Below are 26,918 nucleotides of genomic sequence, written 5' to 3' on the forward strand. Positions count from 1 at the left end.
TTTGTCTGCTTGGACAGCTTTGCATCAGAACACTGCAAAAACCAACTTAGGCTTTAAACTGAAATTCCCAGCATTCTAAATATAACTAGAACTAAAATGTCATCCAGTAATAATGACTCCTCTGCTCTTGCCAACTCACAGTAGACAAGTGGGGGAAGGATCTGGTTTTGGTAGCAAGGTGTGTGTCTGTCTGCCCAGCAGTTGCATTGAACTTGGCTTCCCCTCAATCTGTTGATGACGATGTCCAAGAGCAGCTGGAGTGTGTAACAGCAGCTGTTGCAATTGCTGCCTGGGCCCTGGAGCACTGAGATCCCTCCCACAGAACTGCACAGGGCTTTGCCAAGTGTCAGCCTATGGGGCTGGAGTTTGGCATTTGGTGAGTTTACAGTAGCAATAGTTCTGAGGTACTTGTTTAGCCCAGCCTGAACAGGAGAAGGATGTGTGGGAAAGACACAGAGCAGGCACTAATTCAGCTGGGGAAGAGAAGGGCAGGATGCCTGGTTATCACCTCATCTTCAGCCCTTGCACTTGTTACACTTGGCAGACATGAGAGTTTAGCAAAGTGATTTTCTCTTCAAGTATGAAGTGGCTTCTGCTTTTGACACGTGTCCCTCCATATGAATTAACAGCAGGGCATTCAACTTGAATGAATGGGGACTACTAAAAAAAATTAAATTGAAAACCTTGCCCTTGACTCCTATCCTTTTTTTCCAGATTCCCTTGCATTGTGATCTGCCTGAGACATTGATGGAGCCCTAGCTTATTTTCTTCCTCAGATATGGCTATAAAAAAAAGTAATTGAAAAGTAAGATATGTGGCAATTCCAATTTCCTGACAATTTTTATTATGAGTGCTCTGAGGGTGGCAGAACCAGCCCCTTGTTCCAAACTGCTAAAGTGCATGAGACAACCAGATTTTGATAACATTTGCAGTTAGATGTGGGGTACCTGGGGGTGGGGGAAGAGTGAATTAAAAAAACAAGTCACTTCTATGCATGTCAGACTTCATATGGAACAATGGTGGCATGATAGGCATTGGGAAGAAAAAATGCTTAAGGGATATATAGGCATGCTACAAAGGAAGACAAATGTAAATATTTTACCATATTATTAAATATGGTGGGGTTTGCTGGGTTTCTACTAAAATGTCTGTAAGTGAACTCTGGGATTTAAGAAGATGTTCCCAGTAACATTTCCAGGAATTTTATAAGGTAAATTTTCTGTTCTTTTTCTTGGGACTCATGGAAGCTTAGAAAAAATTATAATATCTTAATAAATTTATATGTAAATTATAATATATGTCTAAATAATTCCTAAAATAACACAAAATGCAAAAAGTTAAAAATAAATAAGAAACCACTTATGTATATGATTTTATGTATATGTTGTAAAGCATTTTAAGATAAGTTTGATTAACACTTTTGAAATGCTCATTGTGAACAGCAGTTTAAAAGTCTATGCAGTTGTAATGGAATTTTAAATATTAGTTTGCAACCCATTTCCTGTAAATATTTTTAATATATCTGTAAAATATTGATTTTACTATCCCAGGGTGGTTTTGGTGGTGATTTTCTTTTTTAAGGATTAAGAGGTAAAGGTGCAATGAAGGGGGAATTTATTTTCTACAATCTTTCCACATTAGTTGTCATTTTGCACTGTATGATTTATAAAGAATACCACATAAGCAATTACATATTATTATGCTGGCATGTACCATAAAGTCCCCATCAGTATTCTGATACTCAGTAGCAGGTATCTGTGCAGGCCATTTGAAGGGAAGAACATCAAAAAGATAACACTTTTTAGAAGGAAATTGTCGATTTATTATTTTGTGGACATAATCAATTCTACTGTTTATTATATAAGCATGTAAATGAGCAGTATGAATGTAAAACTAGAAAATTTTAAATATAGAAATATTCTTTTATCTTATAGCAATCGAGCTTCCCAGCAACACAAAGAACAGAAACAAGAGTGGAACTGAATGGCTGACACATGCTGAGTGCTACTTGTAGACAGTTTATGAAGTGCAACCATGACAAAAGTCATAGAAGGGTGGTGATCTTTGTGCCTTTAACCAAGAGTAGTTATGAGCACAGTCAGGAGGGAGGATTAGCTCCTGGAGAATGGGTGGTGGCTTCAGGCCCAGGTGTGCAGAGGTCTGAGTGTGGGCAGTGGTTCCCCCCAGGGCCCTGCTGGTGCTGCAGGACTGATGTCAGCAGCCAGGGCTGCATCAGAGCATCAGCTGTGCTTGCTTTTCACTCACCCCTGTTCTTCAGGTGCTCAGGAATTCCTCTCAGGGTGGGGGGGAACCTCACAGCACAGGCATGCAGAGTCAGTGTCAATGACAGAAACGTGTGTCAAAGGTGAACAGTGCCTGCTGCCACAGCCCTGCTCTCACAAGAGAGTTAGAAATGTGTGTAGGAAAAGAAATATGGTGACATGGCAGTGGGAACCCAGAGTGTCTGCTATATTGGAGTGTTAGCCTACAGGTCTGTTTAAAAAGAAGAAGAATTTACCTTTTTGATCTTGATGCTCCTGTGAGGAATAAGAAACTAGATACTTTGCTTGTAAAACAGGGACTGGGTACCAAAATAAGGAGAGTAAATGGCAAAAATACACCGCTGCAGAGGGAAATGAAAAAAGTTTCTCTCCAACTTTTTAAAATAGCAGCCCTACAAACTGTTGTATCACAAATTATAAAAAATAAATACAGAATGATGGTAGGAAATGGCAAAGGCTATACTTGAGCTAGCTAAGCAAAATTATTACCTTCAAACATGTCAGCCAAGATGTAAGAGATTACAGTTCAGGCATTCCAAAAGTGAAAATATTTTTCAGTTGCTGCACTATACTGCAGCCAGCTAAGAAAATATTAGAAACAGAGATTTCTTTCATTAAGACAGACTTCTCTGGTATGTAGTATTATTATTCTCAACAATGATCTGGTCAGATTTGTCTGATAATCCTCTGTTTGCATGTAGCAAGCAATACCTATAGATACTGCAGAGGTTCAGAGTGGTGCATGGTGGGATGGTGCACAGCTTGGAAACTGCTTTCCTGACAAGTCATGGCTGCTTTTAATAGGACCATTTGGACCTGCACATTTCAATCACAGCAGCCTAGAGACTGGAAAGCTGAAATAGGGAAACTGTAGTCTCTCATCTCCTGATCTTCGGTGAGTTCATGCTGGATTCTGTGGCGCCAGTACCATACTAAACATCTGTTGTTTTGATTCCTCTGTTTAAATAGATTGGATTAGAAAGGGGAAAAACCATCATCTCCTCCCCCTCACCATTCTGTCCAAAGCTTAGTTACTATGAAGACAAATCTTATTTATTTCCTGTCAGAAAAGGCTTCACTGACATGGAGCATTTGAATTTTTGGAGATTGGTTCTGACTCAGTTTTTTAGCTACATTAAGTTATAAATGTAATTATTGTAAATTGCATGCAGGTAGGCTGCATGTAAGCTCCTCTGTAAATCTGTATTAATGCCATTAATTTGGGTAGGCTTTACTGTATTAACTGACATGCTCTGGAATTAGAGCAGGTTGACTGAAACCAGGATCTCTTTAGATTTGTGCTGTTTAGATCTAGGAAACACTTTATTTAGTATTGTAGCTGCAGCAGATAAGTGCTGTTTTCTGAGAAGCAACAGAGAATATCCATTGAAGGTCTCTGTATACTCTTAAACCTAAAAACAAAACATTATGATGGTTAAATCCATTATTCTTTCATATCCTATACTTATATCAAGAGTACCATTTGCATGTTGATGTAAGATGGAAACAAGATCTTTTGTGTAACATCAAAAGTGTTTTTGATTTCTACTCCAAGCATTAAAAACCTACTGCTGGCGAATTCTAACACCTCATCCTGTGCTCAGAATCCACCAAAAGAAACTACCAATCTGAGACCTGAGAGATAAGATCTCTCTAGTGGAACTCAGGGAAGTTCTGTCAAATGTTGACTTTTCTTTTTCTTTTCTTTTTTTTTTTTTTTTTCTTTTCTTTTCTTTTTTTTTTTTTTTTTCTTTTCTTTTCTTTTTTAAGACCAAAAAATTTTTGCAAATTTGCACAAACCTTTGCACACTTGGGTTTATGCAAAACCTGAAAGGAAAAGAATGGGAGAGCGAGGGAAATTTGTGCTCTCTAAATTAGAAAGTTAATTACTGGCTTTAACAGGGGACATTAGGAAACATGTTTGTTGTGAATTCCAGGCATCATAGTATGAACAACACTTCCCACTAATGCACACCCACACCACACCTTTCAGGCTTTGATTCAGTCTGTGTTTTGAGCAGATGGCTCTGGGTGTCCACATCCACTGTTCAATCAGCAGGGTGCCTAAGGCTTGGAATCACACAAATAGGGAGTTTGTGTCACCTGGTAGCCTTCAATGCTGCAAGGATTTTAAAAAAGGAGAGTGTAGCTTTTTTGTTGTCATCCTCCTGATCCCCAAACAAGTCCACATGACAAAGAATTCTCAGCCTGGCTGCCAGACTCTGTGGTAACACTTTGGTTACTGCAGCAAACTCAAATCTGCTAAGCTGTTCCACCAAGTGTGTGTGCACAGATAGGTGATGACACCACTGAGAGGGGAAAATAGCTTAAGATTCTCTTCCTCTCTGGTGCTGAACAGCTTCAGAAAACAATAATGTCATTCTAACACTTGATACTATTTTTTGGGCTTTGCAAATGATACAGGCAGCTGAGGGTGCTCTGTTGAAAGTAACTAGTATTTGTTGTTGGCACGGAGAATGAGCCATTTTCATCTGTTTATATTCTAACTATCAATTCATACTGACTCTCCTCATGGTTCATAGGTTTATCACTAATCTGGCATCCAGCTCTGCATCAGATGTTACCACATAGTCATCTTCATTCTTTGGTGAATGTTGCAACTTCCAGAATTTTTTCTGTGCTTTGTCAGCTGTATTTTCTGACCTGTCTTGGGAGCAGAAATCTGTGAGAGACTTCTGCTTTGTGCAGAAGTGTGTGTAACAGACTTGAATAGTTTTCAAGAACTGGGAGAGAGAGAGAGTTAAAGGAGAGGAATGAATTCACTGAGCATTTCCTGAAGGCTCTTCCAAGGGATTTCAGCTGTCTTTCACATGCAGTTTAGAACAGCTGTGGTCTGACTGAAATCAGTACTTCCCTTTTCTAAATTTATAAACCATAGACTGTAGGAAGTGTGATGGGGGGACTCTTTTGGATAAGCAATATAGATTATTGGGATGTTTTGCTGTTATCATGTTTCTACATACAGTGTTCTGTGAGTTCTGGTTTGTATACAGAGGTAATTTCCAACACACAAAGAATTTTCTTTGCTTAAATTATACATTATAGGCTGAAAGGGTAAGTACTAACCACAAAGTATTTATTTCAATGTTTATTTAGTTCTGCAGTGTTTTTCTACCAAGATCCCCCGTTGGTCACAGGCTGTTAGTTGTCCAGTGGAATAGATTGCAAAGACATGGAAAATCAGCATTTTGAAGTTTCAAGTATGAATATTTCTGAAATTGCCACATAAATTTACATTTTTGTGGTTTGAGTTACGTTTTCAGCATTCCCTGCCGTACATGTCTTGATTTGGATGGCTCAACAGACTCATCCAGACTGAGCAGCTGTCTCTCCTCAACTAGACTTAGCCAGCTTCTCACTGGCAGCTGAAAAACCACTTTGCATTTCATGCAATTTACAGGACAATTTAAATTGGTTTTCATTACAATTAATTTCAACCTAAGTTTTGCCTGTAATTTGAGATCTCTGCCAATGAGCTTACATCAAACAAAATTGGTGATTCAAACTTGATTGGACTTTTTTTTGGCATTATAAATTGCAAAGTAAGCTACTACAATTTGTTGTTAGCCAGTGAAGTATCTGTGCAGGTCACTGTAGCCTTGTGCTACTCAAATTCAGGCAGGGTGTTAATGCAGAAACTCCATTTACACCTGGACTGGGGTGTGTCAGGGCCAGCTGGGCCCCATTCTGACAGAACTGAAATGTGAAGTGTGTTGACCTAGTTCTCATGAAGTTTTATTCTGATTAAACCTCTTTGCCTTCCCTGCAGCAAGGAAAAAAAACACATACTGAAATTTCAGAGAGCTTATGGAACAGATCAGCCTAAATCACATCCACTACTTGTTTGGGAACTTTTGTTTGTTTGTTTATTGTTGTTTAGAGGGTTGTTTGCTTTTTTAAGAATCATACTTATCATCACATAATTTTGGAGAGAATTTGTACCCTCAGTAATGAGAAAAGCCTTAAAAATTCTGGAATTCTTCAAGTTGTAGCCACATTTAAGCATCAAGTTGATAATTAACAAGATTTAAATCAACTTAAGAGTGTAACAAAAGTGTATTTTTTCTTTGGGGAATCTGTGCATGTGCCTATCTAGTGCTTTCTGTTGCAGAAATGTCATAATATTCAGGAGAAAATCTCATACCTCAGGAGTTTTCATTAGAAGTGTATTTCTTTGTGTTTCTTTCCAATCTTGCTGAAACACTTTTGTTTAAATTGTGGAAGTCACTTTAAGCATATGTGGTTAGATCTGTTTCCTAAGGTATGCATGCTAAAATCCAGAGGAGTACGTTGAGTTTTTCCTGGAAATTTATCAGCCTGTACAAAACCAATTAAAACTTCAATAAGTTTATCTTCACTAAGGCCAAACCTCACCCCAGGTGTTGGAATGTAGGTTGAAAGGGACAGGCAGAGCAGCACTGGCTGGAGATCTCCATTGCTGGCCCGAACTCACATATCCACATTATCCACACACACACATTCAGGTTGTGTGCCACTGGAATATTTACTGTTTCCTTCCCCCTTCCCTTGTTTTTAATTCAATCTCCCAGTTGTGAGAAGACTGAGATTCAGAAAATTAACCAATTGCCAACAAGAGAGAAAAACAGTGCTCTGCCAGGGCTGGCTCTAGGGAAGGGATGGCATACATCCAGAAGCAAAGACGAAATTCTCAAAGCAAGAAGAAAGCTGAAAGAACCAGCTGGGTGAAAGGAAGCACATGAACAGAAAATGCAAGTGTGACCCTAAGCCAGGGACCAAGCAGGTGAACCCTTGTCTTGAATTAATGCTTTTAATGGGCTTTAGTGCATGGAGGCATTTGAACTGTGTTTAGAGGCAGCACACATGTGCTGGGGGACAGTTTATGCCAGGTGTCAGTGCAGAATGAAAAGACAGAAATAGAACTACAGAGCCTCTGAAAAACAAGCCAATTCCCAGCTCCCATCAATTAAAAAAAACAAATGTAGGTCAGTCTTGCAGTAGCTGATTATTGTCTTTATTCCCCTCACTTGTAGTATCACTTTAAGCAAAATTGGCAATTAGTGCATAAAAATTATTTTTGTATTATGCTACTAGGGCACTAGGAATATGGAGAAATGGTCTTTAGTGGAGGAAAAAAGTATTTTTTGTGAGTAGAGTCACTATCAGCACCTTGATTCTGTATTACCATGTTTTTGACTCAGTTCTTCTGCAGTTTTAAAATCAACTCATGTTGACCATTGTAATTTCACATGATTATTGTAAATGGAAGAACTGCATGTTTTTAAGCAAAGTCTTATTAAAACATTTTATTTAAGATTACAGATTATCCAAAGAACTGTCAGCCAAATGCAAAAAGTATTGGTTTCAGGATAATTTATGGATGGTAATACAGATATGTTCCAAAAATATGTTGTACTTACACAGCTATCACTGCATGTTATTATGGTTTACTTAGTTCCTTGTCTGTTCCTTTGCCACAGTACTTTTCCAGACAAGAGGGTATAAAAATGGTCCTGCTTTTCACTGTGATCAATCAAAACCTACCCTCCTGGATACATTCTGTGTATTTATTACAAGTGAGTGTAGATCTGATGGATTCACTATTTGAAACTAAAACAACGAATGCCAGCTGGGTTTTCTTAAGTCTAAGTATTAGTCAAAGATAAACTGACACTTCAAGTGACATGATCTTTATAAAAAGTGTTTTGTAAATCTTCCTGGGAAGGCAAGAGAACCATACTAAGGTTACTTACCTTGCATTTATGAGTCTTTAGACACAGCCATGTAAATTGTTAGTTGCAGTACTTCACTTGCAGAACAAAGGGATCAGAGATCATTCCCCTGTCCTCTGCCATTTTCACCAGTGTTTATCCTCTATCAATCTAAAAGCTATTGCAACTTTTTCTATTCTAAGAACTAATTACTTTTACTTCTGCTTTCTCTGTGTGATCCACTATTTTTTTTACACATCTGCTTTTAGGACCAAGACAGCACATTAGTGGTACTGCAACAAGTCCCACAAGTACTGTGGTACATGGCTGGTATTCTTATAATCTACAGCCCTAATTTATGAGCTACTAAAATATGGAATTTCATCTGCCAGTACAGCTGTCAAGTCCCTCTCTATCATGCAGTTTACACTGCACATATACCAAGTCTTCATCCTAGAAAGAAGCCTGGGTCTTAATTAAGGACCAAATCATAAGAACTGCCAACAGCCACACTGAAATCTCATTTTTATCTGAAATGACACACTAAACCAATGAACTGTTGATAAAAGCTTTATTTTTTTTTTTTCCAATGGAAAGCAGGTAAACTCAAAAAATAATTTAGTCAGTACATAGTTTTTCTGTAAGCATCAGCAAAGAGTTTACTTCTTATTAAAAGGGCTATACAAATAGTAATTTAAAAAGATGTTAATTCAAAGCCATCAAAAAGGGAGGAAATTACCTTGGCTTTGTTTCACATGAATCCCATTTAGGCTTTGCTATTTTTCTGTGACAAGTATGGATATGGTTTACCAATACAAAACCAGGAACAGCTCTCTGAGCAACAAATTCCTTTCTTTTCCAACAAATTTCCTTTCTTTGGAAGTTAATTGTGTAGAGATGCTAATAGAGAGCAACTTCTGCAAAAATCTGTTTTTAAAAAGTCTTCTGGCTGTTGACCTTCATGCCCCAACATCAGAGGCTGTAGCTGGGTATCTGTAGCAATACAGTTTGTTGTCTGCTCCTCCACTCAGTAACAACTGATGAGAGAAGGAAACTGATTAATATCAGAACTAAGCAAAGTAAGTACACAAAAGTTAAGAACTCAATTTTTCTTTCCTTTATAAAAAGCACTAATGAATAATGAACTGTTAATGCATGACTAAAACCTGGAATCAAAGTGCAGAAGCAACCTTGTCTCTTACGATCCTCTTAAAATTGTGGAAGCTGCTTAGGAAAGCTGCCAAAGCTTTCCCTGACTTGTACAGTGAACAGGAGCCACACTGAGCATCTTGGAACATTCACAGAATGAGGATTTTTGGTAATTTCAAATATGTGTGTACCCCTACAGTAGCAGAACAGCTTGCTATAAAGGATTATACAGTTTCCCCCATGTGCCACACCCCAGCTTTACTTCATGCTGCTGCTTTAGTCCCAATGGCAGAAAACAACCTTGGAACATGTGTTTTCTGAATAAGGTGCAGTGCTGTTCTCACCCCTCCTTGTTTGCAATATAACTATAATGCTCAGTTAAAGCCACAGAGCTTCTGCTCCCACCATTCCCCTTTGCAGAGTGTGGGGATATGCTGCAGTGCCTGTGACACCACAACCCAAACATCAAATACAGCACAACTACAACTGCCTGTTCTCTTCTAGCTTTAAGCATAAGGAAGTAACAGCCCATGACTGCTTTTAGCTCTCTTCCTAAACACCATGTGTATAAATCAAGTAACTTGCTCTTCAGATTCTTACCCCTGCTTCTGTCCAGTCCACACACAAAACCTTGTCTTCGTGAGCAGCCAAGTCATACAGAGGAGCTTTGCAACTAGTGGAAAAACAGGTTTGAAGTTATGTGAGCAATCACAAACAACTGGTCCCAGGGAGAAATGCTATCCCAATCAAAGAGATGTGATCAAGCAGTTACAAACAGTGAGAGAGAGCTCAGACATCGACCATACTTCCTCTGCTTTCCCCAGAGCCAATCACATTAATATTATCCTCTCCTCCATCCCCAAACAGAAAAGCAGCAAGTTGTAAAAGCAGCAGTTGTAAACAACTTCAAGACTGAAATTCAATCGGTTGTTAGGAAGAATTTATGATAGCTTCCTTCTTCCATGTGTAGATGTTGCTCAACAGCATGTTTTCCAGCCCTGTGGTAGACTACAAGTATTTTTCTCCCTTTTATCCTATGTTTGACTTCCAAAACCTAGGTTTTCACAAATGCCACAGGTGTTTCACTGAATGCCTCTGACTGCTTTTGCTATTTCATGAGGGGTAGCTCACCCTGTAAGCTTACATGCCTTTGAATAGCAACATACACAGGTTTATTTTACCTCCTTGTGTCCCAAAGCTTTACAATGTTGTCCAGAGAACCAGAGATCAGCTGATGCTCATGGGTAGGGGACCACTTCACAGATGTAACCCAGCCTGTGTGAGAAGTTAGAGACAGAAGAACCAAGGAGCCATCTGAATAGAAAGAGGAAAAAACACAGACATCAGCAGATGCTGAAACCAGCACTTTGAATATGTGTACAAAAGCCAGTGTGAATGCAATTCAAGTTAAGTGTTAACTGAACTTTAAATAAAGTGAATAAAAATGTAAGCCACACAAGTTCTGGGGAAGGAAAAAACTCAAAGAAACAAACCAAACTGAATAAAAGAGAAACCAACCCAAAACCCCTTAAAATATATTTTCTTGTCACTAAACTTCCTTTTCAAAGATTTTTTTCTTTAAAGCAAACAAAAAAATTGCTTTCTTTAAAAGCATGTAATATACTAGTGAACTTCGGATTACATTTACAGAGGCTAAACAAGTAAATGCTATTTACTATTTGTGGCCTTCTACTGCCTAAACAGAGCCTCCAAAAAAGATGTGCTCAAGGCCAGGCTGAGTGGGGCTCTGAGCAATCTGCTCTGGTGGAAGGAGTCTCTGCCCAGGACAGGAGGGTTGGAACTAGATGATCTCTAAGGTCCCTTCCAACCCAGACCATTCTATGAAATATGTCTGTGACAATAAATCTGGTAGGCTCAATCATAATACCTGTAATTTCATCTGTTTATGAAATATGTCCAAGCAATTGCTGTTTCACTTTAATGATTATTAGACTAGCGTCAGTCTGAACTTTACAAAAACAAAGAAAAAAAATCCATTCTGCAACTGCACAGTTGAACATTCACTAGTAAGTTAAAAAAAAAAAAAAAAAAAAAAAATCTGAATTTTTAGGTAAGAAATTAAAAGTCTTGCACAGAGTACACAAAATAGATGTAAGGTTTGTATTTAATAAAAGCCCCCAAATGGCTGGTTTCAAGTAGAGGGACCAGGAAAGTTTGTGCAATGTCTCTTGACAGGACAAAGTTCTGATCTTTGAGACTGTGCATGTTTAAGCTCACCTTTGCCACGAGGATCCCATAGTCTGATATGTCTGTCAGTGCTCCCTGATGCAAGACGTCGACACAGGGGTGAGTAGGAGACAGAATTAAACACTTTGTTTCCTGTCTGTCAGTAAAGAACAGAAGAACTTTAAGACAGGAGCTACTATTTTATGCAGCTTTTTCTTTTTCTCTGAGCTGGACTTCAGCTGAACCTACAGCTAGAGTATAGTGATCTTACCAAAGTTGATTTGAGATCTCCAGTCTCAGCATCCCAGAGTTTAATGGTATGGTCCCATGATGCACTGCAAATTTCTTCAGCATCTGACCACAGCACAGAGGAGATGGCTTCTGTGTGGCCAGAGAGGGTTGCCAGGGGAGTCTAAAATTTAATAGTGACAGATTGAGAAAGTTATAAAAAAAAATCCATTATTTCAACAAATAAAAAAGTCTGATTATTATTAAAAGCCTGAGACATACCAGCAGAAGTTTTAAAGTCACTTTTAGCAAAGAGAAATTATTTTTTGTTGCTACACTTCTAAAGAAAAATCCTTGTCAATCCCAGAGCTCATCTTACCCTTGTTAGTCCCAGCTGTTCAGTTTTCTGCTTTTTCCGTGGTCTGTTTGCTGCTTCTTCCATTTCATCCTCTTCATCTGTAGGTACTGGGACAAAAGACAGGCAACTTGAGCTACAGGCTTTTTAGTTCCCATCTCCATGTAAATAATTAAGCAAATCCCCATATTTATGGTGCCTACAACCACCATGCAGGTGATAACAGGATCTGAAATTGTATAATTAACCTAACCAGTAACTCAGCATAGTGATGTATAGCATTACAAACTTACATCTTACCTGCAGACCAGATCTTTAACATCTTATCCCAGGATCCACTGCAGAACTGTGTGAACAGAAACATTTTGTTAAATGTTGATGCACATAGACCTTGGAAAAGAGACCTGCTTGAAAAATAACCAATGGGTTGTAACACACAAATAACAGTGCTGGGCTCCTAAAATCGCCCCAAAAATGTTTGACATACATCAAATTATTCTTTTTACTTCATTTGTAGGAAAAATATCTACAAAATACCTATTTCCTTCAGCACCAAGAAGTTTGACTTTAACCTGATATTGAGTCAAGCTGGAAGCAATGACTCCACCTTTGGTGGGAGTGCTCATAACTGTTGAATTCCTGGGTGAAGGGAAAGAACCTCTTTGCCACCTGCTTCTTCCAAGAACTCTGGAAAATTTTTTCCCTCCAAAACCACCAAGAAAATTTAGTTCCAATTTGAAAAAACTTCGTTATAGCACAAAATTCTCATTTAAAGTACACTTTAAAAATTAACTTGTTTTCTAAACTAATGATTTAGTGATTCTGTGGCTTAGCACTGATGTTACACTCCTAATTCTGACTGAAAGTTCCTAAGACTGAAAAAATTATCACTGTGCCTAAAATCATGATGATGAATACCCATGCAAGGACAAACCAGAATTTTTGAGGTGCAGGCTGCTAAATCCCAAAACACAAAGGTTTCTTTCCAGAAGTCACTCACTTTGGTTCTTGTACAATCGACAGCCACAGACTCGACACTGCCAGCGTGTCCCCTGCAGCAGTGAAGGGCTTTCACTTTGTTCTTCTCCACGTTCCACTCCCAGAGCAGGACAGTTTGGTCCATGGAAGCACTGAGTAACAGGCATGATAAACTATCTGAGGAAGAAAAAAGTTACACTCACACCCAACTCAGCTTTCCAAAGTCTTTATAAATAACTGTTCTCATCCTAGAAGAAACAGCAGATAGACAGAAACTCATATGTGGTTCACTTTACATCATGTTACCTGCAAGTACAATTAATATACAATCAATGTAACTACATACACACCAGTATTTGCTAATGGAGACTGCAAGGTGGATAGACAACAATCATTTTAAAGCAACTATATTTGTTATTGTCAAAGGACTATTTTATGCACACCATGACTTCATTTCTTACACCACTGACAGAGACTGAAATAATTACATTTAGATAATTAAATATTCATAGTAAAGGAATGCTAATGTTTCTCCCCCAGTAAATCAAACTACTACTCTTCCCCTGCTATATGTACTGACCTTGCTTCACCCATGCCACATCCTTCACTACTTCTGTGTGCCCAGCTATTGTCATGATAGATTTTCCTTCCACAGACCAGATCCGAGCAGTCTGATCGTAGCAGCCAGTTAATATCCTACAAGGTACAGCATTGGAAACACTGTTTAAGACCAACAGATGCTTTAATGAAATAAAGCCTCAACCCTAAACTTGGAAAACTATTAGCACAGTAACTGGTTTGAAAGAAATAGCTTGAAAGAGGAAAAAATATCTTTTTGCTACAGAGCAAAGCCTCATTAAAGCCTTGCAACTGGGAGGCCAAGAGTACAGGCTAGAAAGACAAGCAGTGAGAGTACTGCATGTCCTGGCTAATGGCACTTAAGATCCCTTACACAATTTACATAATTCAAAACTTAATTTGTTATTTTTAGTATGTTGCCAGACGTTCTCAAAGCATTTTCAAATCCCTGTTTAAAATATGAACATTACCTAGTTGATTGGAAAATTAATGTGAAAATACAGTAGAAAAAGGCAATTATATTTAGCTTTTTTTGGGAAAATCTCTGCAGAAAGGTATGCTATTCTCTTTGTTGCTAACAGGTGTCACATTGGAAGTCAAGGGCCTAAGCAAAAAAAGAGATGAGGAAAACTTGCTTTCCTTTAAGAAAAAGGATACTAAACAGTATTTGTTTCGTTCCTTTATATCTCAAGTTCAGTCTCTAGCTGTTTTCTACCTGTGTTAAAGTCACTGTCATGTAGAAGCATGACAGTGAAACCAGTGAACTGCTTACAAAAGCAAGTACTTGACAGGTTAAAAAAAAAAAGAAAACTAAAGAGGGAAAAAAAACTATCCAAGGGATTACAAAAGAGAGAATACTGCTGCTCTATTTGATACCATGGAGGAACATGAATAAAAGCAAGACAAAACTTAGAACTGGCTTAGTGTGGTACCATTCTTCAGTGGCTTGAACAGAACTGATCCAGTCGTCATGGAAGATGCATTCTTCTGGCTGAGGGGCCATGTATTTCTCCACATACTCTATTTCCACCACTTCTTCCTGAGCTCACAGACAAAATACTTATTTAGTGATGTAGCGTGGTTTTGTTTCTTTAATCACTAACAGTAAGATTTAACAGAAGTGTGGCACAAATATACAATTTTATTGAGCAACGGTCTTGGTATCCAAATCCTTCACCACATCAGTAGAACTGAAGTATTTAGAAAAAAAGCATGAATTACATTGCTTTCCATATTTTTTATCAAATTACTACTAACAGCTGGAAGCAAAAGCAAGTGATTTCACTCTTTCTACATTCCTCTTCTTCTATATTTGCAAATACAAAACTGGTATCTAAAACACTTTGCAACATCTTCTAGAGGTAATATTAAACATCCCCATTATCCCCCACCATAAGAGACAAAAATGTATTAATGATGAACTGAGTAAGAGAAGAATTTCCCCTCTGAACTATACATGGACAACAGAGTAGGTAACATTCCTTGCACTGCTCTTTCTGTAGTCTTTAAGCACTGCAGTTCATAAAAGATTTAAAATACAGGGAATTCTCCTGGCAAAGTCAGAAAAGAAATGAAACTGAGCTAGGAAATCTACCTAGCTGACAGTGTAGTACCTAAATCAGATTGAAGTAAACTGGCTAAGTCTGTTCTACTGTCCAAGAAGGGGTGACACAGAATACGACTTACTGTGGAAATATTTTCCATTTCCATGTGTGTGACCAGTGGCAATCGCAAGAACTGGCCATTGATAAGGAAGTCAAATTCCACATACTTATGATCCTCTGAAACAAATGGGAAAAAATTAACGTTCAGGTGTCACTATTCATTTGATACCATCAAGAATGGCATCATTTTGTGACTGGTTCAGAAAAATGGAGCCAGGACAAGTTTAAAAAAGACCCAAACATGATAAACAACCCCCCAAAACCCCAACACAAATGACAACAAGAACAAAAACCCCAACCAATTAGTTTCTTCTTCCAGTTTTAAATGGGCAGCCCATTACTTCCACAGGATTATTTAAGTTAAGAGGAAGGAAAATTTGCTCTTGGGGTTCAAAGAGTTGTTTGCCTCTTATTATGATTTCTCCGTAGCTATGTGTGATCAAATCCTAGCAGTGCTTCCTGACTGTTCTGTATGGATCTTGTCACTTGCTACCACCAGCTAGAGCCCTGCATTTGTGGCAGCAGTAGGAAAATCCTGAGGACTTTTGGTTTGTATTTCTCCATTTGGATGGCATAAATGACAAAAGCTCTGCATTTTGTCAGAAGCATAGCACTGTGCACTAGTTTTCTGTTCAAGACTGTTTGCAATGTCCTGGGTCAAAAGCAACTTGCAGAATTTCAAGAAGCAGGGTATAATACCACTGACCCAGTTTCTTATAGGAAATGGGATTTTCCAACAATATTGGACAAGTTAAGCTTTCAAGTCAGTCGGCCCATTTCAGCACTGACAGAATAGCTGAGGTTTCTTTAAAGGCTGTTATAAAAACCCAACTCTAGTTTCATTAGTTCTCGTGCCAGGTTTTGGGCAACACTTCCACAGCCATGTGTGGCAGCCTGGCCTGTGGCCCTCGGTCCCTTTCTCCCGGGGTGCCCGGCCGCGTTTCAGACCCACTCCGGCAGTGCCTCAGGCCGGAGCGGGCAGGGCCGGCCCGGCTGTGACAGCCCCGCGGGCCCGGCCGGCACACGAGGCTCCGGGGCCGCCCCCGGCACCTACCGTGCGCTGCCGCCAGCAGCTTGTTGATGAGCTGGCTGAGGTCGGGGGTCTCGGAGGTCGCGGGCACCGAGAAGGGCACATCCTCCACGGCGAACCTGCGGGCACAGCGCTCCGTTACCGCCTCCGCGTCACCCGCCCCCGGACCCACCCCCGGCCCGGGAGGGGAGGGGAGGCCGCTCACCTGCGGTTCTCGGTGCGGAACCGCGCCGTGAGCTGCGCCATCGCTGCTGTCGCCGCTGCCGGCACCGAGCACGTGTCGCGGCGCGCCCCGGCCGAGCCCCCCGCGGGACCGCGCACCGCCCGCGTGCCGCGCGCCCGCCGCGCTCCCGAGAGGCCGCGCGCGCCGCCTTCCCGGCGCCCCCCGCGCGCTCCCGCCCCGCTCCGCGCTGAGGGCGGGCGCGCGTGCGCGGAGCGGAGGCGCGCATGGCGGCGGGGCTGCGGGAGCCGAGCCCAGGTGGAGTAACGCGCCTCCGGCATCTCCCCCCGGGCCGCCGCCACGGGGCCCCGGCCGCGCCTTCCGCCGCGGGGCTGCGGTGCCGCGGGGCTGCTGTGCCGCGGGGCCGAGGCGCCCTCCGCGCTGCTGAGGGCTGCGGCGCGGGGCCGCGGTGCGGGTCCCCGGCAGGTGGGGAGCGGCTCCTGTGCCGGGCCGGGCAGCGCCCCGTGTGGCGCCCGGGGTCGCTGGAGTGGTGGTCTCCGCTTGGAGTCACTCGGGTTGTGTTTCTCTGCGTGTCGAGCGGCACACCCACAATAAACTGCCTACTAGAAGTAATAAACCAGCGCGCGGTGGACTTTAAAAGAGGCTGTAAGTGAGTTTGGTGCTTTGGGAGAACGCTGCTTGTGTGAGGACGTGTTGTGTGCTTGCGCTGTGCGTAAGTTTTTTTTCCCGCACCTTTTTGACAGTCCTTCGTGGTCTCTGGGGACCGGCTGGGGTTTCCTGGAGTGGGCTCGGGCTTTGGAGGCTCCGCTTGTTGGAGCGGGCGGGTGAGGAGTGTTTGCTGTTTCGTGAGACTCTGAAATCTCATCTGTTTCTATAGCATACCTCAAGGACTTAACGTTGTTTGTCGGCGAAATTGACACAGGTGCATTTTCCAGTTACTGGTGATGTCTACAAAAAACTGACTTGAGGAACCTTTTAAGTGTGAGTCCCCAGATCTTCTGTGTATTCTTAACATCATCTGCCTCGTCTTCCGTGGCAGAGATAATGCTAAATCTCAAGCCTGGTACAAGTTGACAAAGTTAATTGTAACTTCTTTACTGGGGAGTATCACTATGCCCTAATTTCCTCCCTGCTATGTTTTACTGTAATTCAGTTTGTCAATTTGTGCCACTCTGAATAGTTGTTGGGAAATGCCCTCAGAGGGAGCTTTTTCAGACAGCATATTTGGATTGCTGTAAGCTATGCAGTTATCTGAAGTCTTCCTATAAAACCTCTGCAACATTTTGCAGGAAACACAGAAGAGATTGATGGTGAACCATTCAACTGTATGTATTTTGTGTTAAGTATAGCCAACACCCTGCATACAGTGCTCATGATGGTTATCGTGTTTGCCTGTGCTAGTGGTTTCTCTGGCTGCTCGCTGTCTTTGTAGAGGTGAACCAAGGACAACAATGGGCCTTGATTCCCATTTATTTGAGAAAAGTGCTTCCCAAATGGAAGCAGGGTGAAGGAAATAGACCTGTGGCGTTAGAACACACTAACCCATGTGTTGGAGATGACCCTGGAGTTCCGGACTCGGGAAGCAGCCTGTGAGGTGGTGGGGGTGGAGTTGTGTTAAGGCTGAAGCTGAGGCATAGGGAGCTGCCTGTGTGCTTTGGGGATGCACCTCTTGTTCCCACTGTACACCAACATCGAACTTCCCCATTTCTCCTTCATCTGACTGTTAAATGTGTGTTACAGTGGGAATTTCTGTGCTGCTCACTTAATGTTTATGAAGAGATACTTAAGTGTTATTTACACATTCATGACAAAATATCTGTACCTATGCATAAACATACAGGATTTAACTCTCCTGTGTGGGGAATTGGTCAGCAATATTTATACAACCATAAGATCTATTAACTGTGTATGTACTTTTAAACCTCTGTGGAAGCATATTTCTATAAGACAAAATATAATAATCTTTGTTTGTGGTTGCACACAAGCACTTAGGTTAATGAAACCTGGATGGTTAAAACGTGAAGTTGATTTTCCAAGTGATGCATGTGCCAGTGGTTTGCCTGGGTTACAACAGTGATTGGAAAAAATCATGGGGCAAAACTGTACCATGGGGATTATTTTATATACAAATATAAAACTTCAGGTATTTCTGAGCTGCTGCATAAATATCACTATGTATTTGGCCTGCTGCTGCATTTTTTTCCCTGAGCTTTGCTATTAACTGTTGTTAGATAGAGGATATTGGGCTGCCTGGGTCATTGGTCTCCCCCATGAGCTGTCCTTGTGTCTTGGTTTTGGGTTCCACCATGCTCAGAATACACTTCATCAGTATCTCTGGAACAAACTCAGTTTATCTCAAAGAACTGAATGTGCTGCTTTGGCAAAACTGCCGTCTCTTCTTTACATCTTTGAACTGAGAGGAAATGGTTGAGTGATGATGAAATCTAGTTTTCTGGGGTTTTGTTTTTTTTTTAATTGCTGCTCAGATGCTTCAGACATTGTAACTGAAACATCTTATAATTGTTCTCAGGTCCAAAGCTCAAAAATATTTGGAAAACATGAGGTAACTTCATTTGGAACTTGATCTGGAGTGTCATCACTTGAAAATTGAATGGAAAAATAAATCTGCTTTAGATTAAAGTATTAATATATTGAGCATATGAGCAGCTTAACTTCTCAATGTTGTTTGTATCAGCAGGATGCTTTATTCAGCTCCAAAAGCCAAGGAGATGTAGGTTTACTTTGTCTGTGTCCTTTATACCTTTGCAAAGCAGAGTAAGTCTGTAAGCCTTAAGAGTTGTACAGTTCTTTTGAAGTTACTCTCTGGCTTGTTGCAGTCTCCTTACAAAAGCTGTAAACAGTTGAAATACCACAGCTAAGAAGGTCCATCTTGAGGAATTTACTTGCGTGGTGTGGTGAAGAAGATACAGCTGGTAGGAGTCATGTGCTAATATAATGCAGCTTGCCTTTGAAATAAATACTGCAAGGAAAAATCGTGACTCCCCTTCTCCCTCCTTAACCCAAACTACAGGAGTTTTCTTCTATTCAGTTGGGTATGTTTTGCCTGTAGTCTTGTATATGTATACTCTTGCTAGTAGGGGCCAAGTTAATTGTCATTTTGTCCTGTTGCTTGTGAGTGTTTGGGAGTGGTTGCTGCTTTAAAAGGTGTGCTGTGTGCATGAGAGCATTATCCTGTAGATGTGGCAATTCACTGTCCAATATTACCTGTCTGTTTGAAGGTTTGTAATGGGCAACTGAGTATCTTGAAGCTTTCTTTGGGGTAGGAGGTAGATCTCTGAAGTGCTGGGAGCTCTGTCTTTTTGTCTTTTACCACGTGATTAATGCCCAGTTTTGTTTTACGTATCTGGTGCTTTTTTTCCTGCTGAAAGCATACCACTGTAGACTAACAATAGTAATTTTATTTCATTTAGATGCTGCCTTATAAGCCATTAAAACAAATCTATTTACTTCAAGATGCCTGCATGACAGAGCTGCATAATGCAAATTCTGTCTGGTGATTATGGAAGAGGGTGACTAATGTATTTATAAAGCACTGCTGGCATGTGCTTAAATATCAAGTGTTCTCTAGTTGTGTGTGGTTGTTGGTTCAGTGCTTTTGGACATATTCAGATGAAAATGGTGGGTGTATGTGTGTTTTGTATCTGTGTATGCAATGACAAATCAAGCAAATCATCTCATATAAAAGGCTAAGCTGTTCTGGAGCAATACACTGAAATTTTTCTGCAGTGAGTGATAAAGTGATAAGGAGGCAAGGGTTTCTTAAGAACTTTGCTGTTATCTTGCAACAGTATTAGAACTTGTAGCACTAAATTTGTAAGACCTAAAGACAACACCTGCTACAATCTCCTGTCAAGAGGCTAAAATGAACTTTTATAACCTTTTCAGGTCACCTTGTAATGGAACAAAGTGGAGCTGACCATGATACTACTATGGAAGGATCTAACCATTTGTTCATAGGCAGCTGTAATGGTACAGAAGAGTCAGAAACAAATGGTCAGGTGGTTTTTCAGGTGAGGTATGAATGCTTTGTCCTTGTAGATGCTTCCTTTACATCCACTCTGATGAGTTCAAAATATGCTGTTTCATCAAAGCAGGTTTTTTTCCTTGTCTTTAGAGTAATACATCCTGCCTTTTAGAGATGTACATCCTTCCCTTTGGAGTCCTGTGCCATTCAGTTTTGAGCTGATGAGTATCCAGATGTTACATGTAATGACAACCTTTAGTAATGATGTCCTGCTACAGTGCTGAAAAAATACATATTTTATTTGGTTAACCCTTTAAAAAAGAATACTTTATGACATGTGTTGGAGTAGGAGGGGTTCAGAACAGGTGAAAATATGGTGGCATTGCTTAGTGACTAAATGTGACAAATAAAAGAGTCCAGGGACACAGGACACCTGTGTATTTATAGAGGGAAAGGAGTCTTGCATGTATTTTTTATCAGATATTGCCAGATCTTATTTGAGGAGGTTTCTGTGAATGCTCTTTTGCAGAATGTTCTTCTAACATAAAATGTCATTCAGTGATTCACTTGTGCTTATGGTCTCCGCACAATGTCTTTAACACAACAGGTGCCATGTGTTTGTTGCTGCTTTTCTGCTGTAGTTCACAGTAGACAGTTTCAGCAAAAAAGATTTATACCTTCAGTATTTTTGATGAGGTTGTTTAGATAAGTTCTGACTTTTATGTAAAATTTAGAAACATTTTTCCTCATTCTTTGATTTGTAGTGTATTAATTTTTGTCACAAAAACATCAGAGTTGTTTGTGCAGTTGCTGCAAGAGATACAACAAATTGCAGCCCTTCTTGCATTGGCCATATGACAGCTTGACATGCTATTGTGCATAAGGACTGCCTATTTTTCCATTATTTTTACATGCTTAATGTTTGTGTTGTCAGAGTTTCAAGTATTTGTACCTATGCACTTAAATTTAATGAAAATGGGATGTACTTGTAAGACTTTGGTTCTGCACACTTGATAAAGATACACTATTTTTAAAATATTTTGAGAATCTGATTCATGGCCTTGAATTAGAGGCTGTGTTGCTTGTGTTTCTTCTGGGATAAACAATTTTAAAAGTGTGTAGAGATGTTTTTTTCTTCATAGCTAAGTACATGTATAGAAAGGCCAAGTGGGGTAGTATCTAGGATTTCTTCTGAAGTCAAATCAAGTTGGTGAATATTTTACAGTTTTGTTTTTGGTGTTAGTCTTCTCAATTTCTGGGCAGACTTGAGATGTTTTAAAGTGGTAAGTGGTTTTGGGAAGCAGATTTTAAGCGGAAGGGATTTTCTTTTGCCTTAGTAGAGAGACTTTGTTCTAGGAAGCAGATATATGAATACTTTTTCAGCATGGAAATAGAAAACAAAAGTAGAACTGCTAGTGTTAGCCTCTTGATCCAGAAGGACAAGAGCTCCTCTGAGTATACAGTATAGCACACTGGTTTTAAATGTTCTTTTCTCTTTCTTGTTGTTTTGTTTTGTTTGTTTCTTCGTAGAAGTTGCTACTCAAAGTACATTTTACTGTTTTTCCTCTGTGAAAGCAACTAACGTGCATGGATTCCAGGGATTCATTGTTTGGCCAGAGTGACTCTCCCCCAGCCCTGCCCATCACAGTCCCCCTCTCGGGCAGCCCTCCAGCATCGGCAGTGCCGGCGCGGCCGCCGCAGCCGCGGTCCCACTCTGCAGAGGAGTTCCACCTGGCAGAGCAGCCCAGGCAGCCCCTGTGCGAGCTGCAGCCCCTGGGAGGGCCTGGTGCACCCATGGTGAGTGTGTCTGCACGCGGGTGGGGCTGTGCTCACACATCAGGGAGCTCTTTGGAGAGCTCTCTTAGGTGGTGGTTTGGTGTAGCAGCAGCTGATTCAGACTTTATCTCTAGCAACAAGGTGGAGCTTTTCAGTGCTACAGTTCAAGCTCCAGTTGCCCTTCTTCAGGTAGGCAAATCCTGTCTGCAGCCATTACTAATTCTATTAAACAAAAACTGATGTATTTTGTTAGTATCCAGCCTGGATGCTGTAGTGTGACAGGGTCTTGTATTTCTACTGCTGCTGCTTTCTCTGTATTCTCTGGATAAATCTCTCTGTGGAATCAGAACATTAGCAGTAAGCTAAGTCATTATATCTCACCTTTCCCCCAGCCCTCAATTAATTTCCTTAAAATGCTGCTTTATAATTTGTAACATCTATTTCATAATAAAGGTAACTGTCTCACCCAGACTCCTTTGTTATTATGGGTAAATATACCACAAGAAGTTGTTCAAGTTTTTCAGAATCCCATGTAATTTAATTTGTATTGTTTTTTTAAGCCCTGGAGCTTTTCTTCTCTCTGCTTTTGCATGGAATGCTGCCCATAGAGGTCAGTTTCTTAGAAGTAAGGGTCACAATTTTAATGTTATTATTAGTTCTGCTAGTCCATTAATGGAGTTACAGTGAATCCAACTATGAATGGCTTTCAGGTGTTTGATAGCTTTAATAACAGAGTTGTCTGTTTCAAATAAATGTGTCATTCATTGTAGAATCAGGTAAAGTAGTGGGATTTTTTCTTTCCTTAATTAAAGGCCTATTTTAAAATAAGGGGAAAGTAATTTTAAGAAATTGACAAAAAAGAGACAATTTTCTTGTTATGTAAAGTCAAGTAAATAGACAGGCCCTAACTCTAAGCAAAATATTTCCTATTCTGGTAATAATCAAACCCAGTCATGCTGCATGATCACCATACAAACTAGAGCCATTCATGCTTGTGTGTGACTGCCTTACAGATGATTGTTGCCAGCCAGTCAGAAAATGGACAGGTGCTGCATGTCATTCCTCCTGCCCAGCCAGGAGTGACCCAAGTGATTATCCCTCCAGGTCAGCTTCTGGATGTGACCGGCTCACAGGGTGAGTTTAACCTGTGGGACTGGAGGGTTTGTGCTCCTGTGACTAAGCTCATCCTCCATTTTTTAAGCATCTTATTTCCTTTCCTTAGTCAGTTATAAGACAAATTACACACTGAATCTGCTTTCTGATTGTGAATCTGGTGCCTCACACACCACATTTTCTGCTGGGTAAAAGCCTTATGAAAGCTTATAACAGCTATTATGCCCCCTTTCTGAAGGGTATGTCATGGATAGATTGATATACCAAGCACAGAGTTGTTTCTTGCCTTATTTACCTTTAATAAGGATATTTGTGCTCTCAGCTGTACTATCAGCTTCAAATTTTCAGTATTTGTTTACTTCGTTGTGAATGAAGTAGTTAATTACTGTAGTGCACGCAGGCCGAAAGATCATTAAATCTTATGTTCCAGAGATCACTGGTGATGATGCATTTTCTGTGAAGCCAGGAATGAATCACATAGAAATTCAGTTCCCAGTCAAGGAAAATGAGATGTAACTTTTCATTCATTGGAATGTGTTGTCAGATTTTAAGCAGGTGCTGAGATACACAATTAGAAGCACAAATTTTAAGCTTTTCTCTAGAAAATTGACATTATCCATTATCTCTAGAAGATGGACATACTGAAATCTGAAAGCATTGGTTATTTATCTGCAATCCTTGCTGGATGGCAAAAGGCTGTGTATTAGTTTGCATTCACAGAGTGAGGCTGAGAACGAGGTGGTCACATTTTGTTAAACTCTCAAATATTTTTTTAAACTGTTTTTTCATTCTCTCTATAAAATTCTCAAGATTTGAGGACTGGTTAAATGTTCCTGTGGAATGATAGCTCAGAGTAAGAATAGAGTCCTGGTGCTAGGTGGGTAGGAGAAAGGTTTGGGAATCAAACCATGATATAGCCCTTTTCACTTATGGTTCAATATGGTTTTCTGACCTTGCATTGAAAAACTTGTTCCTACCCTAATGCTCAACCTTCCTCTCCACCTTTAGCAGGGGTAAAACCAGGTTTGGTTACAGCAGAGTCTTACATTACTTTAAAGCCGACTGGGAGCCTTTAGTTACAAAATAATTACTGCTACTCTTTGTAAGCACTAAGTTGTAATACTAAATAGTAGTTTTGCCTTTCCATTATTCATTGGACATGGGGCTTGGTGTCATAGTATTTGTCATTTGTGGGGTTTTTTTGGTTTGTTTTGTTTTTTTTCTAGAGACTTGCTGTGTAAAAGACTTTGTACTGATTTGGTCTTTAAAAGACGGTTGGGGAGACTTGTCAGCAGTTTACTGTGGAGGAGAATGGCCTGTCAGTTCCTGAGTTTCACTTGTCTGCACATAGGTGGTTATTCATGGAATGGTGCAGACTTCAGAGTAGCCTGCTCTACTGTCTGTAGTGTCTAAAGTGTCTTAAGGGCACATCTCTGTAGGAGGAACCAGTGCTTTGAGCCAGAGTGGTGTTAATCCAAGTGCACACTTATGAATCTTCTTATGGAGCTTTGTGTGGATCCATTTCTGTATCGTGTCAATAGCTTACCAGTCTCCCTGGATGAGGAAAAGAAGCTTTCATAACTGAAGGGCAAAAATCCCTCATCTAAAGAGACCTCGTGTGTTTATGTTGAGACCAAAATATTGAATGTCTGCTTTCACAGTTTTCCATTATGTTTTTGTTTAACTGTACACACAGGCTTCAATCTAAGAGCAATTTTTGGCTTGTAGATTTCTCCCTATTACCAAGAAAGGCTAAAACATTTGTTCTAACAGCATGTCAGATTCAATTACAAGGGGCCTGTTTTTCTTGTTTAAGTGTTCTTTTCTAAGTACAAAGCAGTATCATTACCTCATTTTTTTCTTGTTTTAAAAGCAACCAGTATGTGACTTGCAGCTGAACAAAATACTTGTGCAATCCTATATGGATTCCTGGAAGTAATTTGCAAGTTGTTCTGATTATTTGCCTTGTTGTGGAAGGATTCATAGACAGTAGCACAATTACCAAATCTTTAAATATAAGCAGCCTTATCAAGTGTATCTTCATATCTGTGCTGGGAGTTTGAGCACTGATTCACAACTATTAGATTATCGTCTATAAAATTTCTTTCCTATGTCAAAAGACTTGCTTTAACAACACACGGAGTTTAATCATAGCTTGTTTTTCCCCATTCTACATTCAGTTATTAACCAAGAAGCTGCTGGTTTTTTTGTAAAGATATTTCAGAAGAGAAGTGTGGTGATGGGAACCTGCAGACTGTGGTGGTGGCTTCTATAGCAGACAGTGCAAGCAGTTACATTCTACATCCACAGGCATCTCTCACCATATCTAAAAAAACAAGCACAAGGTAGGTCAGGGGTTAAAGGGATGAAAAATCACTTTGATCCACTGTTAGCACTGCCTTTTTTTCTTATAGTTTGTTTTTGCAATGGTTGTCACAAAATTACCATGGAACAGAGGTTATGAACCCACAGTGTACTGAATGCTTGGAGGACTTGAATGTAGAAACCTGTGGGGTTTTTTAATACGTTTATTCATTGTAAATTATTTTAACAATTAAAAAGAATATAAAGAAAATGAACCACAGGTTTTTACGGCATATTGGTACAATATCTATGGTTTGATCATGTGCTCTAGGGTTATACATAATACACTGATTTGATCTTACCTGTAGTTTAGACTAAGCTGTTGCTCTTCTGAATGTCTATATAGACTTCTATTATTTTTTTCAGGGTAGTGGAAGATTCTTTTCCCGTCCCTCTTCAGCCGTTGCCACTAAATACACCTGCATGGGCACGCCGTCTCAGGAACTGTGAGGTGAGTCACAAAGAATTCTGACCTAATATTTTATCATCCAGCTCTGAGACAGTGTCCCTATTCCTTGAAAGGAGTAATTCATACCTGTAGAAGTGTTCAAGCTTCCTGGTATATAGCACTGGTACTGCTAGCACAGTTAAACATAAAATGCTGTGAAATTCCTTTCTATTTTGAGAATTTTAGAATAACTGGCCATCAACAGCTCCTAAAGTAAAAGAAGTGCTGCTGAAAACCCGATACCTTGTAGTGCTGGGAAGAGGCATTTGCTGTGACCAACAGTGCAGACTTTGCTGACTTCTGCAACTGTTCATGTGGTTTGTGTTATCACATAGCAATCAAAATCCATGTGATTGGCCAGTGTCAAGTCTGAGCTTAATGCACCCAAATTTCAGTATTTCACTAAGGATTCCTATTTTAGATAATCTTGCTGACTTTTTTTTTTTTTTGTCCCAGCAAGTTAGGTTACTCTTTTGTTAAAAAATCCTCTGTTTTTATGTTCTGTGATGGCTTTTGACCTAAACAGAACTCTTCCTTTTTTGCATGTTGTTAGATATTTGCAGAGCTGTCCTGGTGACTAGGATGATATCAGCAGCTAATCAGGATGATATCAGCATCATAAGTCCCTTAACAGGAAGGGAGGGGAGATGGGAAGTTCTTGAGATATCAGCTACCCCTTCCTCCTGCTGCCAGACTCTTCCTGATAGGTGTTTATTTTACTTTCTCTTAATCTTTTTTGAAGGAAAGTTCATACTCTATAGCTGCCTAATCTCTTTAGATATCTCTACCACTTTTTTTCTTCTATTGGCTTGGCCACTGATAACTAGAAGTTGCAGTTGGAGGGACCTAGAAATTTAATTTCTTTCTGTATCTGCTTAGAAACAGTTC

At 40.1% G+C, this 26,918-nt stretch overlaps 2 protein-coding genes across 9 annotated transcripts in view; one reads left to right on the plus strand and one right to left on the minus strand.

The window, feature by feature from the left end:
- Positions 1 to 8,547: 8,547 nt before the first annotated feature.
- On the minus strand, positions 8,548 to 16,545 carry WDR12 (WD repeat domain 12). Its single transcript, XM_056496253.1, has 13 exons — positions 16,369 to 16,545; positions 16,188 to 16,282; positions 15,156 to 15,250; positions 14,402 to 14,508; positions 13,471 to 13,586; positions 12,913 to 13,067; positions 12,213 to 12,258; positions 11,937 to 12,022; positions 11,601 to 11,741; positions 11,381 to 11,486; positions 10,324 to 10,456; positions 9,743 to 9,815; positions 8,548 to 9,030 (listed from the first exon to the last, which is right to left on the minus strand). The coding sequence occupies exons 1-13, from the start codon at positions 16,407 to 16,409 to the stop codon at positions 8,953 to 8,955; spliced, it is 1,272 nt and encodes a 423-aa protein (XP_056352228.1). The 5' UTR covers positions 16,410 to 16,545; the 3' UTR covers positions 8,548 to 8,952.
- A 13-nt stretch (positions 16,546 to 16,558) lies between these two features.
- The window catches only part of CARF (calcium responsive transcription factor), a 35,950-nt gene continuing 25,590 nt past the window's right edge, over positions 16,559 to 26,918 (plus strand). For 5 of the 8 annotated variants that reach the window (XM_056496246.1, XM_056496248.1, XM_056496249.1 and 2 more), the window contains exons 1-6: positions 16,559 to 16,641; positions 20,251 to 20,375; positions 21,860 to 22,126; positions 23,119 to 23,239; positions 25,434 to 25,563; positions 25,949 to 26,033. In XM_056496246.1, the coding sequence (XP_056352221.1) occupies positions 21,917 to 22,126; positions 23,119 to 23,239; positions 25,434 to 25,563; positions 25,949 to 26,033 (546 nt within the window). In that variant the 5' untranslated portion in view covers positions 16,559 to 16,641; positions 20,251 to 20,375; positions 21,860 to 21,916. Of the gene's footprint in view, positions 16,642 to 16,849; positions 19,398 to 20,250; positions 20,376 to 21,859; positions 22,127 to 22,239; positions 22,295 to 23,118; positions 23,240 to 25,433; positions 25,564 to 25,948; positions 26,034 to 26,918 lie in introns of those variants that run through there. The other 3 variants (XM_056496245.1, XM_056496247.1, XM_056496252.1) reach the window with 3 other exon arrangements.

The sequence above is a fragment of the Oenanthe melanoleuca genome, chromosome 7 (genome assembly GCF_029582105.1).
Source record: "Oenanthe melanoleuca isolate GR-GAL-2019-014 chromosome 7, OMel1.0, whole genome shotgun sequence".
Classification (NCBI taxonomy): Eukaryota; Metazoa; Chordata; class Aves; order Passeriformes; family Muscicapidae; genus Oenanthe; species Oenanthe melanoleuca.

Excerpts from the sequence above, each read along its gene's own strand:
- WDR12 (XM_056496253.1), bottom strand. The coding sequence starts at position 16,409 with ATGGCGCAGCTCACGGCGCGGTTCCGCACCGAGAACCGCAG. Across the intron at positions 11,742-11,936 it reads AACAGCTGGGACTAACAAGG|ACTCCCCTGGCAACCCTCTC; the intron begins GTAAGATGAGCT and ends ATTAAATTTTAG. Across the intron at positions 9,816-10,323 it reads AAGCTTTGGGACACAAGGAG|TTGCAAAGCTCCTCTGTATG; the intron begins GTAAAATAAACC and ends TTTTTCCACTAG.